The 14797-nt window shown below is 60.8% G+C and overlaps 1 protein-coding gene across 3 annotated transcripts in view; it reads right to left on the bottom strand.

Moving 5' to 3' along the window:
- The window catches only part of LOC119112049 (GATA-binding factor C), a 55786-nt gene that overhangs the window by 9086 nt on the left and 31903 nt on the right, over positions 1–14797 (bottom strand). For all 3 annotated transcript variants that reach the window (XM_037236026.1, XM_037236025.1, XM_037236027.1), the window contains exon 5: positions 8273–8398. In XM_037236026.1, coding sequence (XP_037091921.1) covers positions 8273–8398 — 126 coding nt within the window. The remainder of the gene's footprint in view (positions 1–8272; positions 8399–14797) is intronic.

Here is a 14797-nt window from a genome sequence, read left to right as displayed (position 1 = left end):
AATTTGAAGAGCGTGTTTACCCTGGTACACCCGGATGCACACAATCCTTGCGCCATGGCTGCCGCTTTGCTTCAGCTTTAGCTTCTGGTGACGCGAAAATGTGTCGTGTTGGGCAGATATAAAGTCAAGGGCATGCATCAATTAAACCGTAGTACTGGATCATTCGATCACTACCATGCCGCATGCTTGCTTTCTTGCTCTTACATGATCACTTTCCGTGAACGACGCGTTTGATGTTATAAGACGCTGTCAAAGTCAATACACATCGTATGCAAAGGACTCAAATGAAGCGGGGAACTTAAATAAAGATGTGTCTATGTCGACACAGTCCATGATAAGAACCGCTGACCGATGCGGCTACACGAGCCCGGGTTGTTGATAACAAAAGCATAAGGGCAACTGCTTATTCAAGTATGTACTGCAGCGTATGCATTTCATATTTCTTGAAAGCAATTAAGGCAATGTCTCCTGCGCTTTAAGAAAACATCATCACATTTAACCAGAAGCTAAACTTAATTTCCCATTTGCCAGTACCCTGCCATTATCTCGCAAATCTCATCGCATGGTTTAATATCCAGCAGCTCCTTCATAATTAACGCTCAACAGCGCCAAACCGTAATTAAATGCTGAATCAGAAATTAAAACGCGACGTACGCAGTGGAACGAAAAGAAGAAAAATACGGCATTCAGCCTGATAAGAGCTCATCAAAAAGCAATCATCCCCTTTTAATGCCGGCTGTTGTGGCCCTATGTTGCACGCCATCCGCATGCCGCACGCGGAGACGAATCAACGGGGCGTCGCGCGGGCCTGCATGCCACAGGGGCCCATGCAGGGCGCGCGCGGGCCTGCATGCCACAGGGGCCCATGCAGGGCGCGTCCCCAGGGCCTGGCAGGCAGGCTGTCACAACGCGCTGTTGTGGTGGGCCGTGGTCCGCCGCCTGCCGGTGCCGCGCGACCCTAGCGCATGGTAACGGACCCAGCCGGAGGTCCGCCGGTCCTGAGCCGACTCAGACGTGACGTGCCAAACCACAGCTCGTGGGCCCGCGCGGTTCACCAAGACCAGGGCGCCGGACCGCGGCCGTGGTGCCGCCGAGGTCCCGGCGCGACCGACAGCGGACCGCCGCCGTCGGTCCCGCGCGGCCGGTCCCCGGCGCCGGACCACGGCCGTGGTGCTGCCGAGGTCCCGGCGCGACCGACAGCGGACCGCCGCCGCCGGTCCCGCGCGACCTGTCCCCGGCGCCGGACCACGGCCGCCGCCCGCCGGCGCGTCGCGTCGCGTCGCCGCCTCCCCGCCGCCTCCCCGTCCCTGCCACCGGCCCGCCCGGCCCACAATCGCGCCCCGCTTGTGCTGGGCACCAGCCGGCGCCGCTTGTTCGCCGCCACCGACCGTGGCGTGCCGCGTGAAAAAGCCGCCGCCGCGATCGTCGCCGCGAAATAAAGAGATAGCCGGCGATAAAGGCGATTAACCGATCAGCCATCTGCGGCTGATGGCTGATTAATGAGGTGCGTGGCTTTGTGCGCGCTGCGACGCGTGGTGGGGGGCACGCTGCGTCCGTTAGCGGCGCGGTCGGCACCGTTACAGTCCGGGCGGAGCCGCCGCCGCCGCTCTTCTCCTCAGCGGGCTATCTTCATCGACATCTGGCGGCGATAGGCCCGAGATAGCGTCGCGCGCGCTCGGCTTTTTCCTCCGCTCTGGACGACCGCAACGACGCACTGACGCGAACCCGGTGTGCGGGCCAACAACGCGCTGGAAATGATCCGCTCTTTGAGCGGCAGTAAAACAAGGGCGTGTAAAACTCAAAGACCCCGCGCAAAAACCGGTGACGACCCTCCGGCCGGAACAGGACCTATCGGCCCATCTGCGAGGCGTCGGTGGGCAGAATTTGAAATCCAACTTTTGTCTCCGATTTCGCCGTGAGCACCCACTCACGACTATAGAAAGCCGGATTGAGACAATTCTTTCAGCTCGCATTCCTGCTATTGTTGCCATCGGCGGTTAAAACTATGTTACAGTCTCCTTTTTGAATCACAGTTCGCTTTATAAATGTATCTTTTGTGGACGTAAGTGGGCCCATGATGAATGCCTCAGTGTGGGGTGCCCCGATATTTTAATTCTGTTTATCCGCTTTTGTTACGGTTTGTATAAATGTCAAAATGTTTTGGGTGAATAAAGCGTCGTAATGGATGATGGCAGGGGACAAATGGAAACAGGCGGGTGCAGGGGAGACACAAAAGCCGAGGCCACGGGGGCTGCTCTGTACGCAGCCAGCGGGCGCGCGCGTTTCTCCGGCGCGCCCGGGCGGCCTGAGACGGGAGGCGGCGGGCCGCCAGCCCCGGTCCGCGGGGCGCCCGGGAGGAGATCGGCCGGCGCGCCCGCGGCCGGCCCGGGGCCATCTTGGGCGGCGGGCGGCGGGCGGCGGTCGATAGCGCCGGCCGGCGCGGGGAGGGACCAGCCGGCGGCCACGCCCGTCAGCGCCGACCACGCGTGCGCGGCCGCCGCGACCGACGGCAGTCGGAGCCGACGCGGCGGCGGCGGCGGCGGTGGCGGCGGTGGCGGCCGGGTTACTGCGGTGCGTTTGTCTAACCCCTGACCCGGGCGGCGGGGCCGACGAGCCGGCGCCGGCGCCGCCGGTCCGTCTTCGACGCCCACAAAGGCCGGGATAAGGTGGCCGGGGCCGAACTCGAGAGCCCACTCCCGCAGACAACACGCTTTTGGAGACAAACGAGCTGGAATTTCCCCTCTCGCGGACTCCGACAAAAGTGGAGTGGAGGCGCACAAACAACCAAAAGCAGAAATAAACATGCGCCCGCTATGTAAATGGGGGATCAGTTCTGGCAAAAGAAAGCGCTTTTTGTGCGCACCCCGCGATGATCCCACTTATGGCCATTGAAAATCAGACTCCACAGTTCCGCCGGCAGGGCGCGATGCTTTGGGCGCGGCCGGCGGGCGGCCGGCGGGCGGCTGCCGGCGCTGCTGGCGCCGCCGGCACCTCTCAGCAGCCGCCGCCGCCGCCGCCCCCGAGCCGCCGCCGCCGCCGGTGCAGGGGCAGGGAGCCTGCCCGAGGGGCGCCGCCACGCCCGGCAAAAAGGCGCGCGATTGTCTCGGCCGCATTCCGCTCTGCCGATGAGCACTGTTGCCGCGTGCGAGAGGCGAGGCGTGGCGACGCGGCGCGCCGCAGAAAAACGCACCGCGCCGCGCAAACTTCCGGCGACCGGTCGTCAGCTGCGACCATTAGTGCGGCGGCGGCGGCCGGCCGCCCGCGCCCCGCGCAGATATTGGCTGCCGGCCGCTGAGAGAGGAGGAAGGGGTTAAACGGAAAATTAGCCGCGTCGCGAGGGGAGGCGAAAAACGGCCGCCGGCAGCCCGACGGCTAATCGAGCGTTCATAGGCCAAGCCGGCGGGCCGGCGCGTGTAAACACAGCTGGACCGCATGTGAGTGGAGGTGTTACGCTGTTGTGAAGCTGTTGCGGATGGGCGTATGGCGATGCGGGGCGGGGAGATGGTTATATGAGCTATGCACGGGTGTAACAAGTTAGTGTTAATGCTGAGGCATCTCGTGTGCGTGGAAGAAGTCCACAGTTATTCTAGCAAAGATATCGAGTGCATGTAGTGTATGCAATGCTCTTGAAGGGACTGCAGGAGCAAGAAGGCAGAGGGGCAGCCACTCGACAGCGTTGGAAAAAATGCAGTTGTCAGAAAAAGCTTGTACATTGCACGAAGCGAAGTCAAAATAGTTTTACCATGACGGCATAAAAAGGAAGTAAAAGTAGCATTAAGAACGAAAGCGTTCTTCAACCCTCTTGAATTTGGCAGGGTTTGCAGCCCTTGCAAATTCTAGACACCGTTCACACTCGGCCGCACGTGTAGTGATGGGTGAGGAGCATCTAATTATCCTGCCACATAAGAAAAGCAATGAAGGGTAAATGTCATAACAGGGAAAAGGGAAAGCTGCACTGATATGGCTTTGCGCTGTTTATGTAACACATAAACAGAGATAAGCAGGGCGAAAACTTTGTCATCTTAATCTCAACCTGTCGTGTTGGGGAGGCTAAGAGCTGTTCACAGCTGTACAAAACACCTCGCCTGCACCGCAAAACATGAACACCTTCAACCAACGGTCTGCTGTCACGGCGCGCTGGAAACTGACACTGGAACAACAGGCGGGCGGCGCGCGGCCGTCTTTGGCACACCTGAGAGCCGGCCGTCGGCCGCCATCGGGCGGGCGGGCGGCGCTCGCCGCGACGGTCTGTGACAAGGCGGGAACGCCGGCCGCCAGCGGCGCCGGCCGCGGCGAGTCGCCGCGCCAGCCTGTTCGACGTCAGCGCTCTGTCGGCGCTGTCGCTGCGCCGGCGCCGGCCCGGCCGAGAAAATAACCGGACCTTGTCTCGAACAAATCGCCCGGTGACAATTACAAGGTAAAATATGTTGCCCGTTGCGAACTGTTTCTACTGCGTTTTTCTTGCTGTAACCGGTGTCGCCTGGCCTTTAAGGTTCGTTCGTTCTGTTCGTTCGTTCGTTCGTTCTGCTCCACATGCTCTTGGAAGATCGGACGGCCGGATGATGTGGCGACGAGCTCTGAGCTGTGCGGCGCACCGTTCAGCGTACCCGCCGTCGCAACTCGCCCACGTCGGGGGCTAACCACCAGTAGCATTTCAGGCCTCTTTAGCCGACCAAATCCCGACTCGCATGCCGAAAAATACCCAAAAGCGGGTCGACTTAGCGCAAACCCTCTCAAACGCCGCGGAATGCCCCGGCCGCTTGGCTGGGCCATGCCGGCCGCCTCAGAAGCTGGCATGCGGAGAACGCCGCTGCTCGTCGGATTTCCCAAAGAGGCTTACTGACCGGCCGTCGGCAGACGGCGCACGGCGCGGCCGGCTGCCCGTAATGGATACGGCGGCGGCGCGTTTGTTTGCACGCGCGGCGGCCTGAGAGTGCCGCCGGCGTCACCTCCTCCCGTGACAAAGACAACAGGGCGACAGCGCGGCTGGCAGACGGCGGCCGGCCGGTGGCGCCATCCTGCCCTGCCCCCCCCCCCCCCCCTGCCCTGCCCGCCTGCCCGTCTGACGGCCGTCAACAATGCTCCAGTGACAACGTGTAAAGGCGGTGGCGCCGGCCGTCAGTCGTGTTCCGCCTGTGCGCTCCGCCCGCCGGCGGTGGGTGACGGGGGCCGGCCGGGGTGGGGCGACGGCTGGCGACGGCGCACGGCGGCAGGGCATGGGGCAGGACACATCTGCTGCCTGCACGCTAAGATTATCGCAGATGCTTACGGCTCACTTTACTTTTCATGGGTGGAAAGCATTTGAATCCCTTGCATGGAAAGAAACGCCATTGCGTCACGTAGTGTGTAACTAATATCCCAAGATGTGTATTACCATTAAAAAAGTCGTCGAATACCCCGCACCCGCATCCTCTTCGGCCTCACATTCAGGCGGCTTAAGGCCCAATCGTCTCAGCTGGCGGCGTGCCGCGCTACTACCCGGCTGCTGACGTACGCAGCGCGTCAGACCGCGGATAAACCCCCGGTGCTGCCTCCAGATTTGCGGAACAGAATTTGAGCCTGATATTTTTGGCACCGTGAGCCCGCTTGCTGCCTTTTACGACAGCCCCCTCCATGCCGTCCGGCTCTCCGCTATACGCCCTGGCCTCGCGGCTCGGACGGGACACGCCTGTCTCCGCAGTCCACCCGGCGTCGCGGCGCGGCGAGTCGCGAGGCCGGCCGTGTCGTGACGCCGCCGGACAATGTCGGCGCCGCCGCGGCGGCACCAACACCCGGAAACGCCGGGGCGCCAGCTGATTGACAGCCGGCCGGAGCGCGGGTCGCGCGCCGGTCCTGACCCGTCGCTGCGCCCCCTCGCCGGCGCCTCGCGGCCGCCGCGGCCGCCCTGAGAAGGCCGTGCTCGATTGAGACGAGTGAACGACAGGTAACAGGCGTGGCGGCTGCGGGCGCCGCGCCTGCGCCTGACGTCAGGCGCGGGCAGGCGCGCCGCGGCCGCCGCCAGCCGCGCCGAAAGTTCCGCCTTATTGGAAGTGAAAGTCATTAGGGGCGGCGGCGGCCGTCCAGATGTGCTGGAACTTTATCTCGGGCCCGATCGCACGCCGCCACGAGCTCTGCATGCTTCCAGATGCAGCCGGGCCCGCCGGGCGGGCGGGCGGCGGCGGCGGCACGCGCGGGTCGGGTCGGTGCCCCTGCCCCGGCGGGGCGCCGGCACCGTCGGACCGGGCTCCACACGGCGTCACGGACCCCCGGTCAGGCCATGCAGGGTCCCAGAGGGGTTTGTGGGGGACCGGGCGGGGCGTTCGCTTCACAGCTGCTGACGGAGCGGCCCCTGGGGCCGGGCACAGTGGGGCGTGCCGTACACCGCTGTCGATAGTGCCCCTCGGGCGCGGCCGGAACCGGGCTCTGATGGGCCGCATCCGACACACGGTCAGCGCCATATATGGCGCAACAGCCATTTTGAGGCGCGCGTGCGAGCTCGGACACGGAGGCGGCCGACGGGATCAGCCCGTGGTGACGGAGCACGGGCGGAACGGGAGAATGGTGCGGTGTGGCAGGTGTGGTGTGGAATGGTAGGTGTGGCAGTCGCCAGTACAAGCTTCGATGAAGTAAGCGATATTTTAACATTTCATTAATGAACGTCTGAAGTTCGGCAGCTTTCCCACACATCATTATCTCATCATTCGCCATCAGTGGACGGATGGGAGGGGGGGGGAGGCATCAACTTAAGCTCTGCTAACTGAGCGTGCGTAGCCACTGGGCAGCTGCAGATGGCGCAAGCCAGCACGCGCACAGACAGCTACTCCCCGGACTAGCCTCGACTCGACTGGAATGATGTCGACCACACACGAGCCAGAGACCGTGTCAACGGCGCGGCGCGGGCCGAGGGACCGCTCACGCCCGCCCGGTACGCGCCGTACAACGCGCGACGGTGCAGCGTGCTCCAGGCGGCAGGAGTCGGTGGCGCCCTGGTGCGCCAGGAGCGACGTCTGACGCGACGGGCGCGCCACGGGCGTCTGAGGCAGCGTGCAGGACGCAGGGATTCGATAGTGCCCGAGGCGCGCGAGCGGGGCGTCACCGACGGAGCGGTGAGCTCTGCTCCGCCGGCCGTACGCGGACGAGGCGGCGCCGTCGCGGGTCACGAGCGGGCCCAGCGGCCGGCTCTATCGGCTCGGCATCGGCCGGCAATCAATAGCCACAAATTAACGGATCTGATAATATTCAGACGATCATTGTCAGGTGGACTATCTGATGGCGCTCGAGGACCTGATGGCGCGCACTTACGAGCAAACCACGGCGGCGAAGAACGGCGACCCGGAAAAAGAGCGCGGGGAGGGGCGAGACGGAGCCGGGCAGAGCAGCCGGCCGGTGATCGATGAGCCGCGGAGGAGCGCGGGACCGGCTGCCGGCGGGTCAGGTGTGATGACGATGAGTCGGCAGCTCTGGTGACGCCCCGCCAGCGCCGGGGCCCGAGTGCTCAGACTCGGGCAGCGATACAAGCGGCCAGTGTCGTGAATGCAGCGTGTGTTGTGGTATGTGGGCAGCAGTGTGAAACGGTTTACCAGCTGAAATTTGCTCGCAAAGAATGTCAAACGTCGTCGCTTTCAAGGTACTTTCTGTGTTTCTAAATCGGGTGCACACAGAGGAAAAAATTCAACCGGAAAGTTGCACACTTCGTCCAAGCGTTAGGACATTCTTTCCAAATCTCAAATAGGTGCAGTCAACCATAAACAGCGCACGGGACTCGCCTTCTCGCAAACAAAAATATCTGAAGCGAATCACCGCGAGCCCAGCTTGGGCCAGGACGCGGCGGCCCAGTTCGAAGCACTCCCTTCCCACCCCCTGCTCTCCGCCGACGGCACCTTCGTCGTTGTGGCCGTCGTCCGCACGTCCGCCGGATACGACGCGATCGCCGGGAAGATCATTACTCTGTTGGGCAGCGCGGCCCGGCGCCTCCGACGCTGGGCGGCCGTCGACGGCGCCGGCGCCGGAAGGAAGGCCGGAAACGTCGTTGTCGATGAGGCCATTCGACGGCCGTCGCGATCGACGCCGCCGTCGGCGCCCGTCAGACCGTGGGACCGGGCGAGGGGAAACAGCGGCGCAGAGACCAAACACGAGCGGAAAACTGCGAGGACCCGCCGGCAGCGAAGGCCACTGAAATGTTTGGGCTGCTCGGCTCGCGGGCAGTGGGCGCAAGGTTCGTGTCCGGTATGTGTACCCCGGTGTGCGGCTTGTGGTGGCCGTTGCATAAGTCCGGACAGTCGCTCGTACTCACGTTGTGCAGTTTGTAGTAGAGGCCGCAAGCGTTGCACACGGGCTCGCCCTGTCCGTTGCGCCGCCACAGCGTCGTCGTCGACGTCTTGCAGTTGGAGCACGACGTCCCGGCTCTTCGGGCAGCCGACTGCGGGGCACGGCAAAGGTCAGCAGAGGTCACATAAGGTCGCCGCGTGTCGGGCTGGCGCCGAACCGACCAAATCGAGACGTCGATGAGTTCCATTAGAGACCAACAGGCTCGGAGAGACAGGACGAGGTCTTACGAGAGCACACGGGGCCGGCAAAGCTCGGAAGCGATGCCAAGGTCAACAGAGCCGCGTGCTGCCTGGTCGTCCAAGCTCGACTGGGACGACATGGGCTGTTTCGTCGCCGGGGCTGGCTAATGAGCCGACGTCGGCGGCGAGAGGCGCCGGCTCGGAGCGGCATATTAACGTCCGCGGGCCTGACGGGACTGCGAGTAATCTCGCCTCAGTGCCAACTGCGCAGCTGGCCCGCCGCGTTCACATGGACATAACTCGGACCGCGGCGGCCGCCTCCGAGCGGCGCGTCATAAAGCACCACGAGTGGGCACAGAGCTGCTACCTGCAGCCCGTGTCACGGCTATTGTTCGACGCATTCTCCCGGCGGGCGCCGGCCCAATAACCACTCGATCTCACACCGACTCCGCGGCCGACATTCCGCGCGCAAACACACACAAACAGGCGGCCGCTCCGGTTCCATTTCACCTGTCGGCCGGGAACAAACGGCTCGACAAAGGCGGGGCTGGCGAGCACGGTCGACAAGTGTGTGAACCGAAGCCGACCCGGCCGGACACAATGGCGACTGCCGGCGCGCCACTGCCCCGTCGGGCCCGGCCTACCGCCGCGGCCGCCGGACGAGACGAGCCTCGTCACACGCACCAAACAAGCCATTGGCAATTACCGGAGCAAAGGACGCCGGCGGCGGTCGGCGGGAGGGCCCGGGGACGCGGCGCGGGGCGGCGGCCCGGCGCCGCGCGCTGCCGTTACGACGCGCCCGGTAAAAATGGCCTCGCCGGGGGTGGGTGGGAACGGCGGTGTTTGCGAACCGTAAGTGATGTACGCCGCGTCTCCGGCTACCGTCCGCATGGTGAATGGCCAATAAATGCTGAGTTCTGACGGTGTCTCGGCCTGATTTATGAAATGAACTCCGCCGCTGTCTCGGCCGGCGCAGCGATGGGCGCGCCAGCCGCCCGCACCCGGCAACCCGTCATTAAACGCTAGTGCATCACAGTTCCCTATTCAATTTACAGATGTTATGCTGGGAGTGCACTCGACTTCGTTATTAATTGCAAATTGCAGCAGCGGCTCCTCTCGGCGCGCTACTGTTTAAAGAGCCGCAGCCGGCCCTGCGTACCTGGGCCGGGCGTAATTGGCTCGTGTTTCAGCGAGGAGAGCCGGGGCACGGCCGACGGCCGGGCCCCTGCGTCGGCGCGGCCTATAACTCAGCCGGACACCGGGGCGTGCACCGGGCCCGGCGCGGGGACCGCGGGCGGCGCCGGCCGCGCTGCACGGCCGCCGGCCGGCCGGCTGGCGTCCCCACCTATTTCACCGGTGACAGCGGCGCGATGCGGCGCGAAGTTCGGCCGCCCGCCGCTGGCGGAGCCGCAGGTGCGGGCTGTGATACCTCCGAAGATGGGGTGGCTGAGGGCTGCGCCTTGACTAAAAGAATGTAATCCTGGATTTTTGCACTACAGGCCTGACGCCAGCGCTGCACGCAACACACGAGGTATTTTATAACATAGAAATAAAAAATGCTGAAAAGCAACACGGTCCCGGTCCCGCTCTGCGCCCTCATCAGTACACCGCTGCAGCCGCATTCGTCGTAACTTGCAACAATTCATTTATGAAAATGTGGCGGCAGAGTCATTGCTTGCAGGGCTACCGCATCACGCGCGCATCAGACAAATACCTCACTGTTCCGCCACCAGCTCGCGGACGGGCTGGTGGTGGAACAGTGAGGTGTTCCCCACACTGCTGTTCCCCCCCCCCCCCCCCCCACATGCACACTCACTAATGGGAACGTATCGGCGTACAGCGTCGAGCGGGCCCGGGCAGCGGCTCTGTGCCCTGGGCCCGCCCCTCGTCCGCTCGCATGCAAACGGCCTGCTTGCCGGCCGCCGGTCGGTCGGGGCGACGGTGGACGCGGCGCCATCCGTCACTGTGCTGCCGGGCCGGCGGCGGTCAGCACGGCCGCGCGACGCGCCGCTGACCGGCCGGCGACGCGCGCGACAAAAACCGGCACGCCGCGGCAAAAACGGCGCGCGCCGTCCTGCACCGGCCGATGCTAAGTAACGCTCAGCGGCGGTAATTTGACGGGCGGCTGCGGCGGCGGCGGCGGCGGCGCGGCTTCCTCCCGGCAGCGGCCGCCATGTTTGCATGAAATGTAATTAGCTGCGCGCCGGTGCCGGTGCCGGTGCCGGTGATGTCAGTGGCGAGCACACGCTCCGGCCTTGGTCACCGGATGTGTAGCGCGCCGGGGCGGCGGCGGCGGCGGCGGCGTCGGCGGTGACCGGCGGCCACATCCCCGCGGCCCGCGCCGGCCGGCCACCGGCCGAGACCGATGACTACATACCGGGCTATCATAGGCGGACACGCGGCGGATAAATCATCGGCCGGCGCGCGGCGGATAATTAATTGGTGAGAAATATGACTCGCCTAATCGCGGGTTTGCGGGAAACAAAGTGCCGTGCTGGGATTGGCATGCAGCCCGGGAGGAGCAATGGAAGACGGCGACCGTAGCCGGACAGACGCAGCGGTGCGCCGCGTTAAGTTACATTATCAGGGTGAGCAGATTGATCTTAAAAAGCTGCACTGTTTGACTTTGATAGAGAGCATCGTTAAGATGAAAACTATACCCACGGATTCATGTGCTCCTGTGTCGCTGCAGCACGTTGAGCAAGCTGTGCTAGAAGCTGGATGATTTTGTGGTGCATACGTTTTTTATTATCCTTTCCTGCACGGATATTCGAACAATAACCACAACAGAAAGCGCGAGATTTTACTATCGCTAGACTGTACGAGCTGAGGTGCCCACACCCACCAACACGTCATACCAGACCCAGCCGGCGCTGGTTATCGCCTGCACTGGTTACGCATCCGTCCATTCATAGCACCATTTCAAGAAAGCACGCACATCCTGGGCACAACGGCTTCAGGCCAGTTTGTTCGGAATCTCCTCAAATTATCGCAGGCGCTGCAATGGTATCGCTGCGTTGTGCTCTGCCCACGTCTGCACTGATACAACAGCGTCACTATTGGTCAGTGTCAAGTTACGCGAGAACCTCAGCGGATCTCTCGGCGAGACATTGTGACATCAACAACTATTCAATGAAGCGGTACCGGGGCATCTACGTATACGCATACCGACACAGCTTCATAAATCTTAAAAGGCATTGGGCGAACATAAAAATCAGTTTTGATTGCACAAACATAGAAAGTTGCGGTGTTCTTTTTCTTTTCGGTGGGGTGTGCTCTTTGCTGGAATAATTATGCATAGACGTAAGACGCACTCCCTCGAGGTGAAGAGCGCATGCAGGTACTATCGATAGTAGGGAACATTTTAGCTAATTGTGTTATGAACGAGGTAACGGCGCGAAAAATGGTAAAATTATGCCTTTTCAGGATTTGGAGAGATTGAAACTGCTTTTTGGAACCACAACTTTCCTCTCGTCCCGGGAAAACGCAAAGGATCGTGTTTGGTGAGCCTAACCTGATTGCCAAGGAGAGGAACCCAGCCTGGCTGCGTGGGAGAAATACCTTTAGATGCTATTACAAAAGCCCTCTGCACATTCTCGAGCATACTTATCGCCGAATGTAATGCCAGAAAGTGCACCCTGGCCAATCACTCCACCCACAACTCAACATTTGAGTCTAGCCTGCGTGGTGAAAGGCACGTCGGAAGCTGCGCACACCACTGGAATGCGGCAGCACGGTGCGGTGGCGGTTAACCAATCAGCGCCGATGCTGGTACTCCACGTCCGTCAAAAGCCGATCACGCATCCGTCCAAAGTCGATCACGGCGACCAATCACAGAACAGAGATTTGCAACGGGACAAAACCCCAAAGCCTCAATTCACCACACTAAATTTTCGGACACTTCAGTATAACAGGATCATAAAAGTTATTGAATTTGCCCGGGCCTTAGTGCATGAAAGATCCGCTGATTGTAATTCTTTAGACAACGAATTTCAATGGAAATGTAACACTAAAGCCAATGTTTAATATAGGAACGTAACAACTCGATCACAGTCTACTGAACGAATGTTGTGGCCGCAGTTCGTAACACAGAAAGTCAAATGCTTTTGAACATTTTGTTTTTATCACGAGGTCAAAGGATCTAATTTACAACCTATCGGAACAGTTCATGAGCCACTTCGAGAGAAGAAAATGATAGTTCCTTGAGTAAAACTTGTAGCAAGTGACTACGTAGCCCGAGTTGGATGCATACAATCTTCTGCTTAGGCGTAAAACTTCATTTCGGCCAGAACGGTACATAACACTTTTCCTTTCAACTGGGCACAATGGGTACAAAACAGACCCTGTGGGTGGGGTAAAGTAAATTGAAATAGCATATTTGTCACGTTGGGTAGCTACAGGTTTGATACACATAAGGATAAAAATAAATACATATATATACATATATACATGTATGCATTCCATGGATTACCTGCTCGAACTATCTCCTCCGTCGTTCAAAGTGTAGATTTATATCGAATGCTTTAGTTGTGTCTGCGTCAGTTGACAACTTTAAAATATCACTGTAATTGTCTTAATCTGATAAATACAGTCATGTTACTTCTGTGCAGTATCTAACATGTCATCAAAGCATCCGCTTTTGCAAAACAAATACTGCAAACCCCCAAATACGTAGCAAGACATCCAAGTCGAATAATGCAGTGTCTATAAATTTAGGCTCAAGCTCGGTACTGAGGCGCACTGATATCTGTTACAGCCGTAAAGATACTCCCAAAGCCTGCAGCCACCCATGAAGCCAAGTCGGTCTCGGGTTGCAGGCCACATGCATGTATGCATGGATGAATACATCGGATAAATTCATCATTGTCATTTTGCTTTTATCTACATCGTAAGGTATCGGGCCGGAGGAGTTAGGAAATAATAATGCGACACGAAAATCCAAATAATAAATAACTCAGCGGCTGACGTCCCCCGGGAAGCGCTGAAAGCCGCCGAGCGTGGCGGACGCGCCGCGGGCCGGTTATAAACACTACCGAGTCCTCGCCACGTCCACAGTCCTCGAGAGTGACCACCGGTTCCCAGCCGCAGTCAACTGACCAATCACCAGCGACACAGTAACCAGCGACACAGGCGCCCACTAGCCGCAGTCAACTGACCAATCACCCGGTAACTAGCGACACAGGCGCCAACTAGCCGCAGTCAACTGACCAATCACCCGGTAACCAGCGACACAGGCGCCCACTAACCGCGGTCAGCTGACCAATCACCCGGTAACCAGCGACACAGGCGTCCACTAGCCGCAGTCAACTGACCAATCACCCGGTAACCAGCGACACAGGCGTCCACTAGCCGCAGTCAGCTGACCAATCACCCGGTAACCAGCGACACAGGCGCCCACTAGCACTGTCACTGCACCGTGGTCATACCGCGCAGACGCGGCCCGGCGGCCCGTCGCCGGCAGCCGCGCCGGCAGCGGCACCGGCACGCGGGATGTGCAGGCCGGTGAGGTGGACCGCAGCGGCGGTGTCCACGGTAGCGGCCGAGGCGGCGCGCGCCGGGGCGACGGAGGCAGCACGATGCCGCACTCGGCCAGCCCCGCCATTAATCACCCCCGCCCGGCCCGATAAACACACTCGCGGCTGAAAGGCGCACCTCAGCCGGGCGCCGTGTGGGAGCCGTGTGCAGCGGGCCCTCGTAAAGCACCGGTCGGCCGGCCAGAGTCCCGCGCGCTTTATGGGAGTTTAAAAGCCGGCTATATGAGTGTCGGTATGAAAAGGACTCGTCCGGGCAGGCGGCTGCCGTGCACAAAAACCCAAATGGGTACAATCAAGTCGGGATTTCTGGAATAGTTCGGAGTCGTTAGACCCGTAGCCCCATGCGGCCGATGATTTATGTGCGGGGCGCTCGGCACATGTCAGCCTAGGATTGGCAGCGAACACGGGTAGCAGTCTCGCACGACCCCCTCCTATCGAGACCGGGGTCGGTATCGCTGACGAAAAACGTGTCGCAACGCCCTGTCCCGTGTGTCCACATGTCATGTGCATGCCGCACAGTGAAATATGCCTGTCGCGGTGAAAGATCGCCCATAAATTTCTTATGCATGAATGAAAAGACGCCAAAAATGCGGGGCGTTTTTAAGGGGCGTATGTCGCAGCGCCGTCGGAACGTGGCTCTATGACATCAACGAACTACTGACATCCAAAACACGCCGGGATGGAGCCGGGCAGCACCACCGGCCCACACAATCATGCAAGCACAGATGCCGTCGCGTGCACGGTACGCCCCGCAGAGCTGTGTCTGTGCAGACTGTG

The sequence above is a fragment of the Pollicipes pollicipes genome, unplaced genomic scaffold (genome assembly GCF_011947565.3).
Source record: "Pollicipes pollicipes isolate AB1234 unplaced genomic scaffold, Ppol_2.1 Scaffold_7261;HRSCAF=8764_pilon_pilon_pilon, whole genome shotgun sequence".
Lineage (NCBI taxonomy): Eukaryota > Metazoa > Arthropoda > Thecostraca > Pollicipedomorpha > Pollicipedidae > Pollicipes > Pollicipes pollicipes.
Note: the sequence above shows the minus strand (reverse complement) of the source record. Positions and strands in the feature narration are given on the sequence as shown.